The sequence below is a fragment of the Schistocerca serialis genome, chromosome 7, assembly GCF_023864345.2.
Source record: "Schistocerca serialis cubense isolate TAMUIC-IGC-003099 chromosome 7, iqSchSeri2.2, whole genome shotgun sequence".
NCBI lineage: Eukaryota > Metazoa > Arthropoda > Insecta > Orthoptera > Acrididae > Schistocerca > Schistocerca serialis.
In genome coordinates, this window is record NC_064644.1 from 266083355 (window position 1) to 266102946 (window position 19592).

Here is a 19592-nt window from a genome sequence, read left to right on the forward strand (position 1 = left end):
TCCAGTCCCTTTGGTTTATAATGACAAGAAGAGCCGCCAGCACATTTTAACGATAGGTGGTGCTGCACAGCGATTTCGATGTTGACCTTGAATCTTCTGTCCGACATGGTTCAAATGCTTATCATTTCTGAAAAACATACTAACGTACATGTCCTGTGAATATGAACATCCTATCTCTAGCAGTTCAAGGTGTTCTGTTTTTTCTGAACATGAGTGTATATTAATGACTTGCCACTCTATAACCACGAAGATGAGAAGCTAGTTCTTTTTGCTGATGATAAAAGTATAGTAATTGCAACCAATAAACAAGAATTAGCAAAGAACATTGTAAACAATGCCTTTCAGAAAATTATTAAGTGGTTCTCTGTAAATGGGCTCTCATTAAATTTTGATAAAACACAGTGTATGCAGTTCAGTACATTATATTGCACAACATTATTAATAAATATAGAGCTTGAACAGAAGTCTGTAGCTAAGGTAGAATATTCCAAATTTTTGGATGAGTGCATTGATGAAAGATTGAATTGGAAGAAACACACTGATGATCTGTTGAAATGTTTGAGTTCAGCTACTTATGCTATTAGGGTTATTGCAAATTTTGGCAATAAACATATAAGTAAATTAGCTTATTGTGCCTATTTTCATTCACTACTTTCATATGGCATCATATACAGGGGTAATTCATCATTAAGGACAAAAGTAATCATTGCACAAAAGCATGTAATCAGAATAACAGTTGCAGCCCAGCCAAGATCACCTTGCAGACATTTATTTAAAGAACAAGGGATATTCACAATAGATTCGCAATATGTATATTTACTTATGAAATTTAACAATGAAAACAATCCACTTTTGACAATAAAATAAAAAAAAAACCTACTCACCAAGTTGTGGCAGAACAATTCTCATCCGTCTGGTACATCTACCCTGACCCGTGGCTCTGGGTGACATTTCTAAAATCTACCCCATTCCCTAGACCTCTCTAATCATTTTCTTTCACCCCTTTTCCTACACCTTCAAGCATTCAGCCTAAAAAAGGAGCCACTGACTCTGAAAGCTGCCTGATTATAACCTCCTTTTACGTGTGTGCTCTGTTGCCACTTGGCGAGTAGATTTTTTTTTATCTATCCAATTACTTTTCAGCTATGAAATTTGTTATTTAACCCACCCCAATTCAAAAGCAATAGTAATGTGCATAGCTTCAACACTAGGAGAAAAGCTGATATTCACTACTTTGGGTTAAATCTTAACTTTGGCACAGAAAGGGGCGAATTATGCTGCCACAAAAATCTTTGGTCGCTTACCACATTGCATCAAAAGTCTGACAGATACATATTCATGAGCTATGGGACAAATATTAATCTAATCTAATATGAAACAACTGTGTCATTGCATCACTGACTTTCGTCACAATATTACATTAATTCTTTTCCATATTTCTTGAGAAAAACAGAAATATTGGTAATGAGCAAGGGCATTAATGATTTACGTAGTGTGGACACAAGATTGTTAATTTTAGGAATTTTGAAATATAACATTCTTAATTTTAAATCACCTGTCACAGTTTATTCTACAACACAATATTAATACTAATGAAAATTATGGATGTGACGCAGGATCCAAAACTGAATTTTGAAGTTAACATGTATAGGACTTCCGGGCCATCAAATTACTCTAGAAAAATATTGACACATAACTACACTGCTACCTAAAATAAACTATGCAAAACAGTTTCTCATAAATAGCATAGTTAATGTTTTTTCTTTTTTTAGTTAGAAACTCTTTCTCAATACTCTATTCACCACAGCAAATCGATATATACAGCCACCTGTACCTGTGTGATGGAGGTAAAGGTAAACCTACATTCTCAGAGCTGTTCACTAGAGCATGCTGTGTCTCCAACAGTATTCAACAATGCAGCTTGTGTGCACTGTCCAGTCTGTCAACATGCCTCACAGGGAAACTTCAAGCTTAGACTGTGCTTGCATTGTCACTTTACAGCAGGAAGGGTTATCAGCCAAACAGGTGCAAACCACATCAACATCATTCAAACATTCAACCTCTATCATGAGAGACAAAACATTGAACACCTGTCTTTGCAATAGTCACTTGTGGCCAACTACACTAGCTAATGTCTGCTATCTAAATTTACAGTTCAAAGTTATCCTAAGAAGAATGCAACACAACACTGGGTTGCCTTTTTATAAGTATCTGGGAGTGCTGTACCGATCTAGACAGTGCTGTGGTTGAAGAAGATGGGCAAGGGAACACCTGGAACTGAAATTGAATCAATATTGTTGGGTTTGTTTTATAGTCTAGGGCAGGATTTTCCTGATACGTGATGATTGTCTTCCAATTTCACGGTCCCAGATGCCAGCGCATGTCTCAAGCATCCCGTCATGATTCAACAGGGTGGTCAGTCATATTTAGGCCTGGAATCATGAACAGATGTTAAGATATCTCACTTCACTATCAAGTTCACTTTAAAGGCTGTGCAATACTGGAACAGGATCATTCATCTTATTTTCCAGTCCTATTGTGAACGTTTAAGCAACATTTTTATGTTTTGAAGCTTTAATAGCATTTTGCACCACCTTCCTCCAATAGGCAGGAATCCAATGAACTAAATGGACTCTGTATCTGCAGATGTGAACCTGATAAAGTGTGTTTGGGGTCATCTGAAATAAGCACTGCACTTGGAAGCCTCTTCACGCAGTGGATAATGCATGGGTTGGAGAACCATGGTACTGAATGTTACCCAGCAGTAGACCGGCTTCATGGATGTGCTACAATGGGCACTTTCAGACAGACTAGTTTTATTTTAGCTATTGCTTCTTATTATTATATAATAAGGTTATCACTTTAGTTTAATTAGACTTATTATTTAATTCGCAGCTTCAACTGGGACAAGCATCACCTCAGCTAGCATGGGTGGTGGGTGGAGACATGGACGAGGTAGTGGAAAATGGTAAACAGTCTTGATGTAGGGGCTGGAAACAGGAGACAGGGCAAAAGCAGGTGGATGGCAAGGTGCACAAGGGAATTAATATGCAGGTACAATCCCCAGCTGTTAAACCCATAATGTTTGAGGTTATAAGAGTGAGTGGTGCAACAGATTGTGAAGAAGAAGTTGAACTGGCTATTCATCTGGCTGGATGATTGGTTCATAGACATACTTACATAGAATGCTCTGTAGTGGCTGCAGCAAAGTTGGCAGACAAGACATGAGTTTTCATAAGTGGCCCATCTCTGAACAGTAAATGACAGTGACAGGTTAGAACAGGAGATGGTGGGCAGTTGTTGGATTTGCACATGACTGCCCCATGCCTCTGCGACAGTAATTTGTGAGTAAAATGGACACATGGGTGGCAAAGAATGTTAAGTATCTTGCATGGGTGTTGGAACACCTCTTTGGAAAATTCATGTGTGAAATACCCATCCTTGTTTCAAGGAATGGAATAATGTAGCCAGTTCTGGGTGCTACTGAGCAATGAATGGAATATCCCTTTGTGGCTCCTCATGAGAATGTGCAAGGAGTCCTGGGAGATAAGGTTTGAGACAGCTGCTTCTGGACATGATTTTTGAAGGAAAATAGTTGCTGTTTCTCTCTAAGCAGCTAATTTGCAGGAGGAGTGGCTAATGGCTTGTTAGAGGACTTGGTACCACAGTAGATACATCTGCTCTGAACCCTACACAAAAAGGTAAAGTCTTCATGTTAAATTATTTTTTGTCTCATATTAAAATTGTGCACATCACACGTCAACTGAAGCTGATTTTTAGTAGGGGCACTGAATACCACTGAAGAATAAACTTCATGGGGCTTCTAACATTATGGATATTGCATTGGTAGATTCAGCAAAACTTTCTAGTTTATCTTTACAATCTGGTCAAACTGTTCACACAATATTTTTCAATAGATAACATATGTAGACATCCTGTAAGTCCTATAGATAACAAATATAATACAGATTTTACAGTTTTATCAAAAATTATCTTCAATGTTGGCTTATAATCAAATTTGTAACTACACAATTATCAAGAAAACATAAATTTTGAAACAGAAAAATGCTTATTACTTGTAAACAATCCTCTGTCAACTGACATCACAGAAATAGTCCATGTTAATGTCAATAACAAACTAAAAGATGAAAATTACAAATTGTGCAATAATGTTAAATTATTAATTAAATTTATCGTTTGGAACATTACGTCTCATCTGATAACTTAGGAGACAGAGACACTGAAATGCTTCCTAGTTTTTGTCAGTTCTATCCCAAACAGAAAATAGCCAAATTTGAAATCAGAAAATTGTGTCATAATTTTGAATTCAAAAGCATAGTTGGCTCACAAAACAGTTCACACCAAAATTACTTTATTATTTTTAAATCCTAATAGGCAACATAAAACAGATGTAGCCTTTTCACAGAAAAACACAAAACAGCAAAACACCTGTTTGACAATCAAACTGGAAAACATTCCCAAATCATATTAAGTATACTATTGTCAACACGAAATAAAATCATATTCCCACAAATAATTACCAATAGCTGTCGTAGGTGTTATTTTCAAACTATTTTTGTAGCTTTTGTAACAGTATTAGCATTTGTAAAAAGCGTACATAGAAAAACCAGAATAACAACTCCAACCTGAACTTGAAGATTTTACGAGGTCTTTGGCATATCGACGCAGACGACACACTTGATTGTCGGGGATGCTCAAAAGTGGATGTATGTCAAAGGGTCACTCTATAAATTGTTGTCATCACTCACATATGTGAACGTTGTAACCAGTTGTGAAAGAGTATCAGAACATGCAATTAAACCATCTGGTGGAAAATGACATCATGGCCAAGACTGAAACTTCCTGGCAGATTAAAACTATGTGCTGGACTGAGACTTGAACTCGGGCCAAGACTATTTATTTAAAGGCAAACGTCAATTTAAAACTACTACCAGAACCTATTTTTACAAGCTTGCACAAGAAGAAGCAGCAGCCTTCGAGACACGTCAGAACTTTAACAACATCAAAAAGCTATGTACAATTAATTCAGCTATGCCTTCTTCGCTCTGTATAAATTTAAGTACTTCAGGTTGAGAACGAGTACCAAATCTGGTCATACTCAAAAAGGTATAAGGACAGGAGGATGAATTGATGTTAGAGGCTGTGTGTGTTAGAAACCCAAGTACCATTCTTACTGTTCACTTTTGCTGAATGAAAACTTTATGAAAGGAGAGGCACACAGCAATCACTCGATATCCCATTAGTTTTTATTACTCTTGCATATCTAGATTTTGCTATTAATAGCCATCTTCAGTGCATTTGAGTTACAGTCAAACAAACTCATGGCAGTACATGTCACCATACGATCTTACTGATGTATATATTTATAGCCAAAATCTAGATATGTAAGAGTAATGAAAACTAATGGGAATGTGACTAATTGCTGTGTGCCTCTCCTTCCTTATAGTCTATGGTAGCTTTGCACAATAGTTCCTTACAGAATCAAAATTGGTAAACACTTCATACTTTAGGAGCACTTTCCCAGACGATTATTCCAAAAGACAATAGGGAATGACAACATTCAAAATAAAACAACTCTCTGACTCCATTCTAACTTCTTTCCCAGCTGAACTCCAGGTAAATTTACACTCAGTATTTCATTTCGTATCTTATTTGGTACCTGCAAGTCATTTTTAGTTGTTTGTAATTGCATAATACGAGGCGTGTTTTTTAAGTAAGTACCATTTTGAAATTAAAAAAAAAGACATGCTAAGATATCTCAATAATTTTATTTTTACATGAAAGCCTGTACGTTAATCTATGCACTGATGCCATTACAGTCTGATTCTTCCTTGTTTACGTAGTGTACTGAGTGTTTAAGATGCCTCCGATAATCGTGAGTCCCACTGACAGTGAATTACGGACTGTTATAAGATTTCCTAGTGCTAAAGGCCTAAAAGCGATCGATATTCATAGTGATATCTGTGCAGTTTACCGAGACAACTTTATGAGTGATGGAATGGTAAGAAAGTGGGTGAAAGCATTTAAAGATGGCCGCACAAATGTGCATGATGAACAACGGAGTGGGAGTCCTTCGGTCATTAATGAAAGTTTGGTGCAGGAAGTGCACAATAAGGTGAGAGAAAACAGACGCTTTACGATTTCCTCCTTGCGGGATGACTTTCTTAATGTTTCTCGTAGTGTTTTGTATGGCATTGTGACCAAGGACTTGAATTACCAAAAACTGTGTGCAAGTTGTGTACTGAAAATGTTGACGGATGTGCACAAAATCAAACGTTAAGACAGTGCATTGACTTTCCTTGAGCGGCACCACAATAACGGTGATGATTTCTTAAGCCAAATTGTTACGGGTGATGAAACATGGGTGGCCTATGTCACACCGGAATCAAAGCAACAGTCCATGGAAGTTGAGCAAGGGCATCGTTTTTCCGCAAGACAATGCCCGTCCGCATGTGGTGAATCAGACCAAAGATCTCATCATATCTTTTCGATGGGAAACTCTAGATAATCCTCCGTACAGCCCCGATCTTGCGCCCAGTGACTACCATCTGTTCCTGCACTTGAAGAAACACCTGGGCAGTCAGCGTCTTCAAGACGATGACCAAGTCAAACCAGTGGTGATGCAGTGTTTAACAAGTCAGGCGGCAGACTTCTATGAAAAGGGTATTCAAAAACTGGTACAACATTATGACAAGTGCCTCAATATTGATGGAAATTATGTAGAAAAGTAGATTAAGGCACAGGCTTTCATGTAGAAATATCTTAGTACGTCTTTTTTTAATTTAAAAACGGCACTTACTTAAAAAACACACCTCGTATTAGTTTGACTAATCAAATGCCATTCTCAATGTGTACCTACTCCAAGCTTTTCTTTTGTTTCCTTTACTGCTTGCTCAATATACAGATTGAATAACATCAGGGAGAGGCTACAACCCTGTCTCACTCCATTCCTAACCACTGCTTCCCTTTCATGTCCCTCGACTCTTATGACTGCCATCTGCTTTCTGTACAAATTGTAAATAGCCTTTTGTTCCCTGTATTTTACCCCTGCCACCTTCAGAATTTGAAAGAGAGTATTCCAGACAATATTGTCAAAAGCTTTCTCTAAGTCTACAAATGCTAGAAACGTAGGTTTGCCTTTCCTTAATCTTTCTTCTTTCTTCTAAGATAAGTTGTGGCATAATGGACACTATTCTTATGGAAGATGTAGATGTCCCAGAATTCATCAGTGATGAAGCCCATTTTCAACTGGATGGTTATATTAGGGTGTAGAACTGTCGGTACTGGGCATTGGAGAACCGACATGAACTACACTAAAAACCTCTCCACAGCTCAAAAGTACAGAAGTCGTGAGGTATCTCCAAGATAGGGATTGTTGAATCTCACTTTTTGAAGAGGGAGGAAACAAAGTTACTGTGAAATCAGCATGTTACATCAAAATGTTAAACAACTTCCTTCGTCCAGAACTTGAAAGGCATTGAATGAAATGAGAGGAATGTGATTCCAACAGGATGGTGCCACAGATCACATGGGGAGACCACCCATGGAAGTGGTTCAACAGATGTTCCCAGGACATGTCCTCTGATTATATGGTGATGTTCCTTGGCCCCCATGCTCACCAGATCTATTGATCTGTGACGTCTTTTTGTGAAGCTACTTGAAATCAAGAACGTACGTGAACAATTGATGACCTCGGGATTTTCATTCATCAGGAAATTGAAGCTCTACCAAATGAAATGTCGGAGAGAGCTACACATTAACTTTCAGGGGAGGATCCAAGTTTGTGTCTGGCAAGGATGTCATCTCAACAACGTTATTTTTAAAAACCTATTTAGGTATGTATATTTCAAAAATGCAATAAAAGTACTATTACTGAATGCAAGATTAAAAAAAAAAGAATAGCGAAAAACATGCATTTCCTCTGCTCCGTTCTTTCTATCTTTCAAATTAACAGCTTAAGTTCACAAAATCAAGATTAGCAATAAGAACAGTCTATATAATGACTCATTTCAATAACTTACAAGTAACCAAAAACAGTTTGGCTCCTAATAAAGGACAATAACACAAGTTTTGTATAGTGCCTGACTACGACAATAGTTCCACGCAGTAATGCAATCTGCATAATCAAGTAAGGAAGCACTACACACTATTTCCTTTCAGGGCTACAACACTCTCTTGTACACATATGTTTACATGTTTGCCATAAGCTTAGTATCAGTTTAAAAATAAAAAAAAAATTTAACTTATCCTACATCCTTCAAGACCACTTCACTTAAGGTCTGTGGAAGGAATTTTGGAATATAAGTTCTTTCATAAATAAGTACTGCATATTTTTGTTTTACGACATGCTCCGTATCCTCGAGGTTCTCTTCACTATGGCTACATGGAACAAATAGTGTATCTACCACATTTACTCAATTATAAGATGATTTTTTCCCAAATTAATCATTTGAATAATAATGAGTTGTCTTAGATTCACAGACTTAACTATTGCTGTTGATGTCAATATTTGTATAGTATGTAATTGATTAATATAGGGTTGTCTCATGGTTACAGATGACGTTTTGGCAACTGAGGTCACCTGCATATTTATTTTGGAAAATTTGGGAGTGTGTGTGTGTGTGTGTGTGTGTGTGTGTGTGTGTGTGTGTGTTGGAGGGGGGGGGGGGGGGTCAGAGACACTAGCTTGGTTGATAACTAGGACAAATGTGCAGAGGCATGAAGGGACTGGTGAGCGAGCAGCAAATTTTGTCGTGCTGCCACTCGTGGCAATGTGTACTATGTACATTGGGTTTTTTGAACACCTACAGGGTGTATATGTGAACAAGAAAAAAAAAAAATTCCCAGATTTTCCGGTTAAAAATACACTTTCTCCCGAGTGAAAACACTTTTTCCGTGTTAAGTGACAGTATATTTTCCCTGCAAAACTTATCAATCCTTTGAATGGTTATGGGTTTATCCACGGGCGTTGAATTTCCCAGAGAACAAAACTCAGGGAGAAAGACACGTGTTGGAAATATCTATGATGTGCAGCAACATGTACGCTGCGTATTTTCGTATTACGAAAGTATACACTGGAATTCCATCAACACTGAATGTTACTTTCCGAATCATTGAAGTCGAGATTGTGATGCGCGTTTGTAAGCCAGTCATAGCTCTTGTCACGTGATCTCGCCAGGCGATGCCAGTGGATATTCAGAGCATAGGACACGTGATGTAGTCAGGCAACAGCAATGTCACTGTTAAGTAGCACGAAGAAACAAACAGGGCAAGGTAATAGTTTAAATTAATATACATAGTGTTGCTACAAGAAAAGCAAAGCGTTCACATATAATATTGGTCTTTAAGGTTAATAAGCTACAAGAGAAACTAAACTTGCACATATAATGTTGATCTTTTTTGCGCGTGTTACACTTTAAGATACATCACACAAATGTGCCAGTAAAATTTTTTATAACAACATAAATGTCAGATCTTCAGGGTTCAAAATTCTTCTAAATGACTCATCTTCAAAGAGTTGATTTTTAAATAAGAATCGAACGCTCTGTAATTTAAGAAATTCATGGTACATTTTCGCACATAGTTCAGCTTATGTAAAAGGATATTTACTTTGAAAGTAACACTTTTCAAACCACCATTCACAATATTTTCCCGTGACCTGTTAGAAATATGTTCGTTTCAGCAGTTGCCAGAGAGCACAGATAACAGGTGACACCGCGCTTGCGCAGCTGCCATGACATAGGAAGCCCATATGTTGTTGTTGTTGTTGTTGTTGTTGTTATTGTTGTTGTGGTCTTCAGTCCTGAGACTGGTTTGATGCAGCTCTCCATGCTACTCTATCCTGTGCAAGCTTTTTCATCTCCCAGTACCTACTGCAACCTACATCCTTCTGATTCTGCTTAGTGTATTCATCTCTTGGTCTCCCTCTACGATTTTTACCCTCCACGCTGCCCTCCAATACCAAATTGGTGATCCCTTGATGCCTCAGAACATGTCCTACCAACCGATCCCTTCTTCTGGTCAAGTTGTGCCACAAACTTTTCTTCTCCCCAATCCTATTCAATACTTCCTCATTAGTTATGTGATCTACCCATCTAATCTTCAGCATTCTTCTGTAGCACCACATTTCGAAAGCTTCTATTCTCTTCTTGTCCAAACTATTTATCGTCCATGTTTCACTTCCATACATGGCTACACTCCATACAAATACTTTCAGAAATGACTTCCTGACACTTAAATCTATACTCGATGTTAACAAATTTCTCTTCTTCAGAAATGCTTTCCTTGCCATTGTCAGTCTACATTTTATATCCTCTCTACTTTGATCATCATCAGTTATTTTGCTCCCCAAATAGCAAAACTCCTTTACTACTTTAAGTGCCTCATTTCCTAATCTAATTCCCTCAGCATCACCTGACTTAATTAGACTACATTCCATTATCCTTGTTTTGCTTTTGTTGATGTTCATCTTATATCCTCCTTTCAAGACACTGTCCATTCCATTCAACTGCTCTTCCAAGTCCTTTGCTGTCTCTGACAGAATTACAATGTCATCGGCGAACCACAAAGTTTTTATTTCTTCTCCATGAATTTTAATACCTACTCCGAATTTTTCTTTTGTTTCCTTTACTGCTTGCTCAATATACAGATTGAACAACATCGGGGAGAGGCTACAACCCTGTCTTACTCCCTTCCCAACCACTGCTTCCCTTTCATGTCCCTCGACTCTTATAACTGCCATCTGGTTTCTGTACAAATTGTAAATAGCCTTTCGCTCCCTGTATTTTACCCCTGCCACCTTTAGAATTTGAAAGAGATTATTCCAGTCAACATTGTCAAAAGCTTTCTCTAAGTCTACAAATGCTAGAAACGTAGGTTTGCCTTTCCTTAATCTTTCTTCTAAGATAAGTCATAAGGTCAGTATTGCCTCACGTGTTCCAGTGTTTCTACAGAATCCAAACTGATCTTCCCCGAGGTTGGCTTCTACTAGTTTTTCCATTCGTCTGTAAAGAATTCATGTTAGTATTTTGCAGCTGTGACTTATTAAACTGATAGTTCAGTAATTTTCACATCTGTCAACACCTGCTTTCTTTGGGATTGGAATTATTATATTCTTCTTGAAGTCTGAGGGTATTTCGCCTGTTTCATACATCTTGCTCACCAGATGGTAGAGTTTTGTCAGCACTGGCTCTCCCAAGGCCGTCAGTAGTTCCAATGGAATGTTGTGTACTCCGGGGGCCTTGTTTCGACTCAGGTCTTTCAGTGCTCTGTCAAACTCTTCACGCAGTATCATATCTCCCATTTCATCTTCATCTACATCCTCTTCCATTTCCATAATATTGTCCTCAAGTACATCGCCCTTGTATAGATCCTCTATATACTCCTTCCACCTTTCTGCTTTCCCTTCTTTGCTTAGAACTGGGTTTCCATTTGAGCTCTTGATATTCATACAAGTCGTTCTCTTATCTCCAAAGGTCTCTTTAATTTTCCTGTAGGCAGTATCTATCTTACCCCTAGTGAGATAGGCCTCTACATCCTTACATTTGTCCTCTAGCCATCCCTGCTTAGCCATTTTGCACTTCCTGTTGATCTCATTTTTGAGACGTTTGTATTCCTTTTTGCCTGCTTCATTTACTGCATTTTTATATTTTCTCCTTTCATCAATTAAATTCAATATTTCTTCTGTTACCCAAGGATTTCTACTAGCCCTCGTCCTTTTACCTACTTGATCCTCTGCTGCGTTCGCTACTTCATCCCTCAAAGCTACCCATTCTTCTTCTACTGTATTTCTTTCCCCCGTTCCTGTCAATTGTTCCCTTATGCTCTCCCTGAAACTCTGTACAACCTCTGGTTCTTTCAGTTTATCCAGGTCCCATCTCCTTAAATTCCCACCTTTTTGCAGTTTCTTCAGTTTTAATCTACAGGTCATAACCAATAGATTGTGGTCAGAGTCCACATCTGCCCCTGGAAATGTCTTACAATTTAAAACCTGGTTCCTAAATCTCTGTCTTACCATTATATAATCTATCCGATACCTTTTAGTATCTCCAGGGTTCTTCCATGTATACAACCTTCTTTCATGATTCTTAAACCAAGTGTTAGCTATGATTATGTTGTGCTCTGTGCAAAATTCTACCAGGCGGCTTCCTCTTTCATTTCTTAGCCCCAATCCATATTCACCTACTATGTTTCCATATGTACGTATGTGTAAAACATTGAAAGATCATATATTATGTCATAAAAGAAACAAGACATCAGAGGATACTCCAAGAGCATCGGAATTTCGTGAACCATACTAAAATGTGCACATTTAAAGTGCATACTTAAATTGCACAGTCGTATATCCAGATTCCCAATGAAGTAGACCTCTGCCTGATATTAAGCTTTTCAGTGTGGGTTTTGGCATGTAAATTTTCTTGCAGCACCAGTACTGTTTTATATCATGTTTGGTTCTTAATTATGGCATAGTGCCATACGTGCTAGAAGATGAAAACGTGCACTTGAAATGCAGCGAACAGTTGAAACTAGCCAGCACTGTGAAATTACACATTTCATTTCAAATACATTGGCTGCCTCTGCCAAAAAGGTTAATAAAAGTCAAATATCTTTAGCAGACAGACAAAAATAAAATAAAATCTGAAACTAATAACATATTTTAGTCATCCGTAATTTAATTCACTTTATAGCACCCGGCCACAGATACCCGTTTTGTTTTCATTTGACATGAGAGTAAATGAAGGGGAAACAGCAAAATCACTAAAATGTAAACATGGGTCACGTGGAGATTACCCACTATAACTCAGACTGCTCTGCGCATCAGCCCTGTATCTACGATATTTGCTAACCAGGTAAATACTAAAAAAAAAAAAAAAAAAAAAAAAAATTGAATTTTCAAAAATATGTTCATCTTGTAGCGCACATCTTCCTGTAAAGTCTGAAACATAAAACATATATGTTTGAGAAAATGTAAGACACGTTGTTTGGTCGTATGTGTGCCAAAGGGCAGTGCCACGCCTCTTCAGACAGCATTCTTCTATCGCACGTCACTGTATTTCACTCTGTGGTATTGAAACGTTTATATTTTGTAATGGATGCCATCAAACTATATTCAGGACAGTGGAAATTGAAATGTACCATAGTGCCTCTCCTGCTCCTAGTCAGCCGGTTTGATATCCTGCCCCTCTTCTTTTTTTTCTCTCTAATCTTGCTACAGGTTTACATGGCGTGCTTTCCTTTCTGCGAAAGAATCTATTACCTCATCAAAGTTCGACAAACGTTTCGCTACATGAAAAATCGAAATGTCGTTATCTAATACTGGAAAAGCTATTGATACAAATAATACCCAAGACTGGTTTGGTTTCTTGATCTGATTACGTCTATTTTGTCACTGTCTGTTCCATAAAACAAAATAGGCCTTTCTAATATTGCAGCAATTTTGTAACACACACCAAATAAACGAGACTGTTTTGGCAGAAATGGTCATTTTTATAACACAACAGAATATAATTCACTAAGTACCAATATCAAATACCTATTAGGCCTACTATAAGCAAAAAGCTTTATGTTAGGAAATAGTTTCACATTTCATTCACACGCACCAGTTTCTCAAGCATGAGGTCGAAAAGTAGTATTACGAAATTTTTATATAAATTTGGAATAGTCTTATTCTTCCATAATTTGTGTGATGTCCCCATTTCTTCTCCTTTCTCGTTCTAACAAACGACCTTGTCATCACCAATTCTGTAGCTGTTTCTGCCATTGTCAAAATTTGTTCGCCAATTAACTTCACTAACCCTGCCAGGATCACAGGTTTAGTTATCCCGTGATTATTCTCTGGTTAGGCATTGTTACATGTCCATACAACGCGTTTTCCGCGTTACTTCCGATAGAGAACTTAGGCGGCTGCTAGCAGGGGACTGTACAACTGGTCCTTACTAGTATAGCGATCTGGCCAAAAATTTTCTGTCAAAATTTCATTTTCTTGTATACACTGAGAAGATAATATGTAATCTTTCTCACCTGTTATTCCTGTTAGTTGTTTATTTTCATTCTGGTAGTCTGAATCTATGAATTTCGCTAGTAACTGTAACAACGCTGATCATTCGCAAACCCACTCAACCACATAATCAGACGGCGATTGGCATTCATCCGTTCGGCTTTACTCCGCTCAGCTCGTATGGTCCCGTCTCCTTTTGTCTGTGGAAAGATTATTTCTAGATGCGACGAGGATTCTCCTGACAGGGGCACCACATACACTATGCACGCATTCAAAAATAAACTTATGATTCATTCAGAAATCAACTTAAAATGTGTTTAAAAATGTTCAAAAACCAACAGGGATGCGTTTCAAAATCATATGAATAATCGATAGACCAACGTGCGCTGGATGCTAAGCGCTTTGTGGAACAAGCTTTTTTTCCCCTCAAGAATATGAATTTGGCGCCCCCTTTTCCCGGTAGCATCTAGCTGCAGCCAACAACCACATTCCTGTAGCAAGAAGTGGGAGAATCTACTGCTCAAACGCGGCTCAACTGCGCGTGCGCATGAGCCCGCTCATAACTGCTAACATGAATCTAATGTACAGTTGTGACTTCACGCTCATCGGAGGCAATTTGTTGTTATGAAGCATTGCATAGTCTTTCTAAAGCATTTGACACATTTTGCTGTTGGCAGACGCTTGCATGAGCACTGTGTGTCGTCGTATATGGCACATTTTCTTTGCAAATTTATGTTATTTTCATTTTTTTCTCTCGTTTATGTTTTATTGTTGAAGTGTTATTCTGCAGAAGCGGGATACAGTAATATCCTTTGTTAGAGTATAGGTTATTACCACTCAAAATTACAAAAAATTAACAGAAAACTAAAACACTGAAAAATTCCCAAAATTCTAAAAAATTCCCAGGTTTTTCCCGGTTTTCGCCCAGATGAAAAAATTCCCGGGTTTTTCCCGGATCTCCCGGTTGTCTTGGGTCGTATACACCCTAATCTACAACATGTAAACAGCGGTTTGTCTGAATCCATTTGTAGCCAGGATTGAACTGACTTTAAAATTGGACAAATACTCAACAATAGTACGTATTTCTGCAGGCGACAGTAGAAGTCTAGATAGGGATCAGTGACACTCTTATGTGTGTCACGCAGTAATGTTGTCAACACTTACCATGAGGTATTATGGGAATGAAAGTGTGTGATGGGAATGAAAGTGTGTATGTCAGCTGCTGGTTATAAGCAACCAATGAGAGAAGAGTGGACAGATGTTTGGAAGCACAAGATGAAGGAATATTGTTACTTTCTCACATCAATATAGGTGTGAAATCCATTCTGCACTAGGAAAAAACAGTGTTTTCAGATCCCACCGTAACAACCACCTCAGAAGCTGCAACATATTCAGAATAAATAGACAAATATTTGTGACAACCAAGATTATACATTTCACTGATGCCCATTTCATTTAGATAGAGGTAAGCTGTGCTATTAGATCCCACCCTAACCTCCACTTTGGAAATTGCAACATATTCTGAAATTATCATCCCACTGGCTATGTGAAACTGATGCCTTGCCAACCTGTGAGCAGTAGAGAAACACTGCCGTGACTGGCATTGGTCCTGAGTCTAGACTTTAGCCGAAAATAGTGATACCATAGACAACTGTCTTAGATAGTAGCAAAACAGGAAATGACGGTAAAAATTAATGGGCACCGTTTCTTTTCATTTAATTAATTTCTCCTCACATTATCAAAATGTAGACACACAATAAATGGCCTAAGTTTAGAACAGGTATAATATTAACTTCTTTTACTTTATATCACTAAAACAGATTAGTTGTAATATATTAAAAATAAAATTCTTTCAAAGCACTTCTTAAAAAACAGGGAGAGGGCATCGTCTTATACTCGGGTAAATACAGTACTCTAATCTAATGCACTTGCCGATTTGTGGTTGAGCTTCAGGAGACATGACAGATAGCTCCAGTGTCGCTAGGACTGCATCATGATCAGAGTAACTGAAACTGTGTTGTGGAACACGATTCGGTAGTGGATGCTTGTACTGAACACGCTCAACCTGCAAGAAAAGAAATACTAAGTAAGTAAACAAGTTATATCATCTCATAAGATCTGTAATGGTCATGAAAGTTGTTTGTCTAGCAGTTGCTTTTTCTTTGATATACTGTGTGGTCACTTCATTTTATAGGATCAAATCTCTTATGGTTAAAACAAGGGGGGAGGGAGGATCTGCTCAGGACGTAATAATACATCTCAATGGCCAAATAAATAAATGCTGAAGAAATTTTGCTTCCTAAGTGACGGCAAACAAGCAAAAACAAATGGAGTTACAAATACTACTGTTTAGAATATGAGGTTCTTTGAACTGAGAAATGTCAGAAGAAACTGTTCTGTTTGTGGAATTTTATTTTCACAGGCAGTTTTTCTCTTGCCCAGTCCTCTTGTGTCTTCTATAGCCACTTGGTTAGTTGATTCATATTCTATCTTAATTTGATAGCAGTTTAAGTTTGGAGATTCTTTTCTTTATAGACTGTAGAATCAAGTCCCTTTAAAAGAGGTGTCAGTTAAGTGTCTTACTAATGGTCATGGTGAAATCATGCACTGCTGCTCACTATTTTCATTCAACCCTGACATATTTCATGCCCTGATGTCTATTTTTAGGTGACTTTGTTTCCATTAACACAGCTGTGTTGCATGAATAGTTTCTACTAAAGCAATAACTGCATGTCCTAAAGAAGTCCAGTGATTTTGCCCTTTCAGCCCAATAAATTATCTTTTATGTATAATTTTTTAAAATATTTTTGGTTGCTATAAAAGTACCGAAGAGCTTAGGAATGCCTCTTGGTCCTAGCTTTTTTGAAAGAAAAACTTCGATATTCATCTCCTGATGGTAGAGAGGCGGGTAATACTTGCTCAGCAAGTGGATGACATATAATACACAGGGATTGAGTAACTCCTCTCCTGAGAACAGGAGGTACCCTTCTACCAATGGCCAAAGGCCTCAGAGTACAGATGAGCAGGTACAAAGTAGTGCACACTTTTGTCCTTGGCAGAGGAAACTGCTGCAAAAGGCACATGAGGTATCCAGCAGAACTGGATGGTTAAATTACACAGATGTAAGATTATCATTCAGGTCTCCAGACAAGGACAAATGCAGAAAGAAAAAAAAGTACAATTTCCAAACAATGGGAATGGCTACATGGAATGTTACTTCTCTTCTGCAGTGTAGCAAAATAGAAAAATCTGAAATTAGAAATGAGATGAATGAGTACTGATGTAGTAGGAGTTCCAGAAATGTAATGATCAAATACTGATGATTTCTGCATAGATACAGTCATACACAGTGGAATAGCAAAAGACAAGCCTAGGTCTGTAGGAATCAGAAATATTCTCAATAGACAAGTGAGACCTAGATTAATTAGAGATTAATTCTTGTTAAAGTTGAGATACGACCATGTGACACAAACACAATTCAGTAAAATTATATGCCAGCAACTAGACACGAATAAGAAGAAATTATGAATTAGAAGAGATTATTGGAAGAATCAATGGAAATGAAAACTTTATTTTACTGGGTGACATAAATGCTATGGTTGGAAAGAGGGAGGAAAGAGAGGTAGTCAGAAAATTTGGAAAGGAGTCATGGAATAAAAGTGGAAACAGTCTCATGATATTTTGCCAAAGACATAAACTTTCCATTACAAAAAATCTTTCCTAACCATTACCCAAAAAGAAGTTTTAGGTGGAAAACAAATAGAAATGGTAACACATACCAGATCACGTCACAACTGTTAAACAAAGATATAGAAAATAGGTACAGATAATGTGATGTGGGTAGTGACGACATACTAATAATGATGAAAAGCATCCTAAAGTTCAAGAAAATCATGAAGGGTGACAGATATAAATGGGATTTCACAAAATGTAAAAACAAAACACTGAAATTGTATGAAAAGTCAACAGACAAGAAAACAAATGCAGGAGACAGTAATGACACCCAAGAAAGTTGGAGAGGTCAATAAAAACTGGTATCTTAGAAGAGACATGTGAAATAGCACACAAGGGAAACAAAGACAAATAAAAAGGTTGGATTACCACTGATCTTTTCAATATGACAGAACAAAGTAGGACACTAGAGATCTCAAACAATGAGGAAGACCAAAAGAAGTACAAAAGCTTGAAAAATTATATCAGCAGAAGGGCAAGACAACCAAGAGAAAAATAGGTTGAGCGCATCCTCTTGGCAGCAGAAGATAATATGCAAAAGGGAAATGCAGATAGGGTACATGAACTTTTAAAATCTTTATTTTCAGACAGAAATGAATGAGGTGGTTCATGGTGTGGGTTCCTGTAGTCATGTCCTAGTTCATGAACCACGGGCAACGTATGAGTGGCCAAGTAAGTGGTCCCGACAGTCGGGATATCAGTTACTTTGGAATAAGGCTGGGCATCTCGGACATATTCTGAGTCGTGGTCACCTTTGTGCTCATACGGCAAAGACTACCAAATCCACCGGTTAGTCCCTCAGCCGTTAGGGGTAAAACCCAATGGGACTGGGGCAAGTAAGGCTAGCAACCTACTTCCCTGGTACTTTAAATATGATGCTGGCAACAATCAGAGCAAAATACCTCGGACTTTTGGAGGTGACGGAGTCTCACCTCTAACTGACAAACCAGGGACTCCTAAGATACGACTTGGCAAACAAATGGTAATGAGATGGGGAGCTGTTAATATCAATGGGGGCTACTCTGGGAAGAAGGTAGAGCTGGCAGAGGCTGCAGGTAGAGCTGGCAGAGGCTGCAAGTAAGATGGGGCTGGACGTTTTAGCTGTTAGTGACATTCGGGTAAGGGGTGAGAAAGAAGAGGAAGTGGGAGAATACAAGGTCTACCTGTCAGGAGTCAAAGCAGGAACAGCACAATGGGGTGTAGGGCTTTACATCAGGAAAGAACTGGAACCCAGCGTAGCTGCAATAAGGTATGTAAACGAACGACTGATGTGGATAGATTTGACAGTGCCTAGGAAGAAAATTAGGATTGTGTCAGTATATTCACATTGTGAAGGGACAGATCAAGATAAGATGGATAGTTTTTATGAGGCACTCAGTGATATAGTTGTTACAGTAAAGGATAAGGACAGTGTTCTGCTCATGGGTCATTTTAACGCCAGGATTGGAAATTGAACAGAAGGGTATGAAAAGGTTATGGGCAAATTTGGAAAGGATATGGAGGCCAACAGGAACGGGAAACAACTCGGATTTCTGTGCCAGTATGGGCTTAGTAATCACGAACTCCTTTTTTAAACATAAGAACATTCACCGGTATACTTGGGAAGGCAGGGGAACCAGATCTGTCATTGACTATATAATAACAGATCAGGAATTCAGGAAGGCTGTGAGGGACACATGTGTATTCAGGGGATTCTTTGATGACACTGAGCATTATTTAATCTGCAGTGAAATTGGGATTGTGAGGCTGAAAGTGCAGGAGGTCAGGTCCATATGTAGGAGGATAAGAGTGGAGAAACTTCGGGATAAGGAAATCAGGCACAAGTACATAACAGTGATCTCAG

The 19592-nt window shown here is 38.1% G+C and overlaps 1 protein-coding gene across 1 annotated transcript in view; it reads right to left on the reverse strand.

Moving 5' to 3' along the window:
• Positions 1-19592, reverse strand: part of LOC126413006 (uncharacterized) — a 144386-nt gene that overhangs the window by 20766 nt on the left and 104028 nt on the right. The window contains exons 6-12 of the mRNA XM_050082898.1: positions 15885-16082; positions 8043-8066; positions 7641-7745; positions 5616-5680; positions 4953-5012; positions 4619-4714; positions 3894-4024 (exon numbers count right to left, since the gene is read on the reverse strand). Of these exons, the coding sequence (XP_049938855.1) occupies positions 3894-4024; positions 4619-4714; positions 4953-5012; positions 5616-5680; positions 7641-7745; positions 8043-8066; positions 15885-16082 (679 nt within the window). The remainder of the gene's footprint in view (positions 1-3893; positions 4025-4618; positions 4715-4952; positions 5013-5615; positions 5681-7640; positions 7746-8042; positions 8067-15884; positions 16083-19592) is intronic.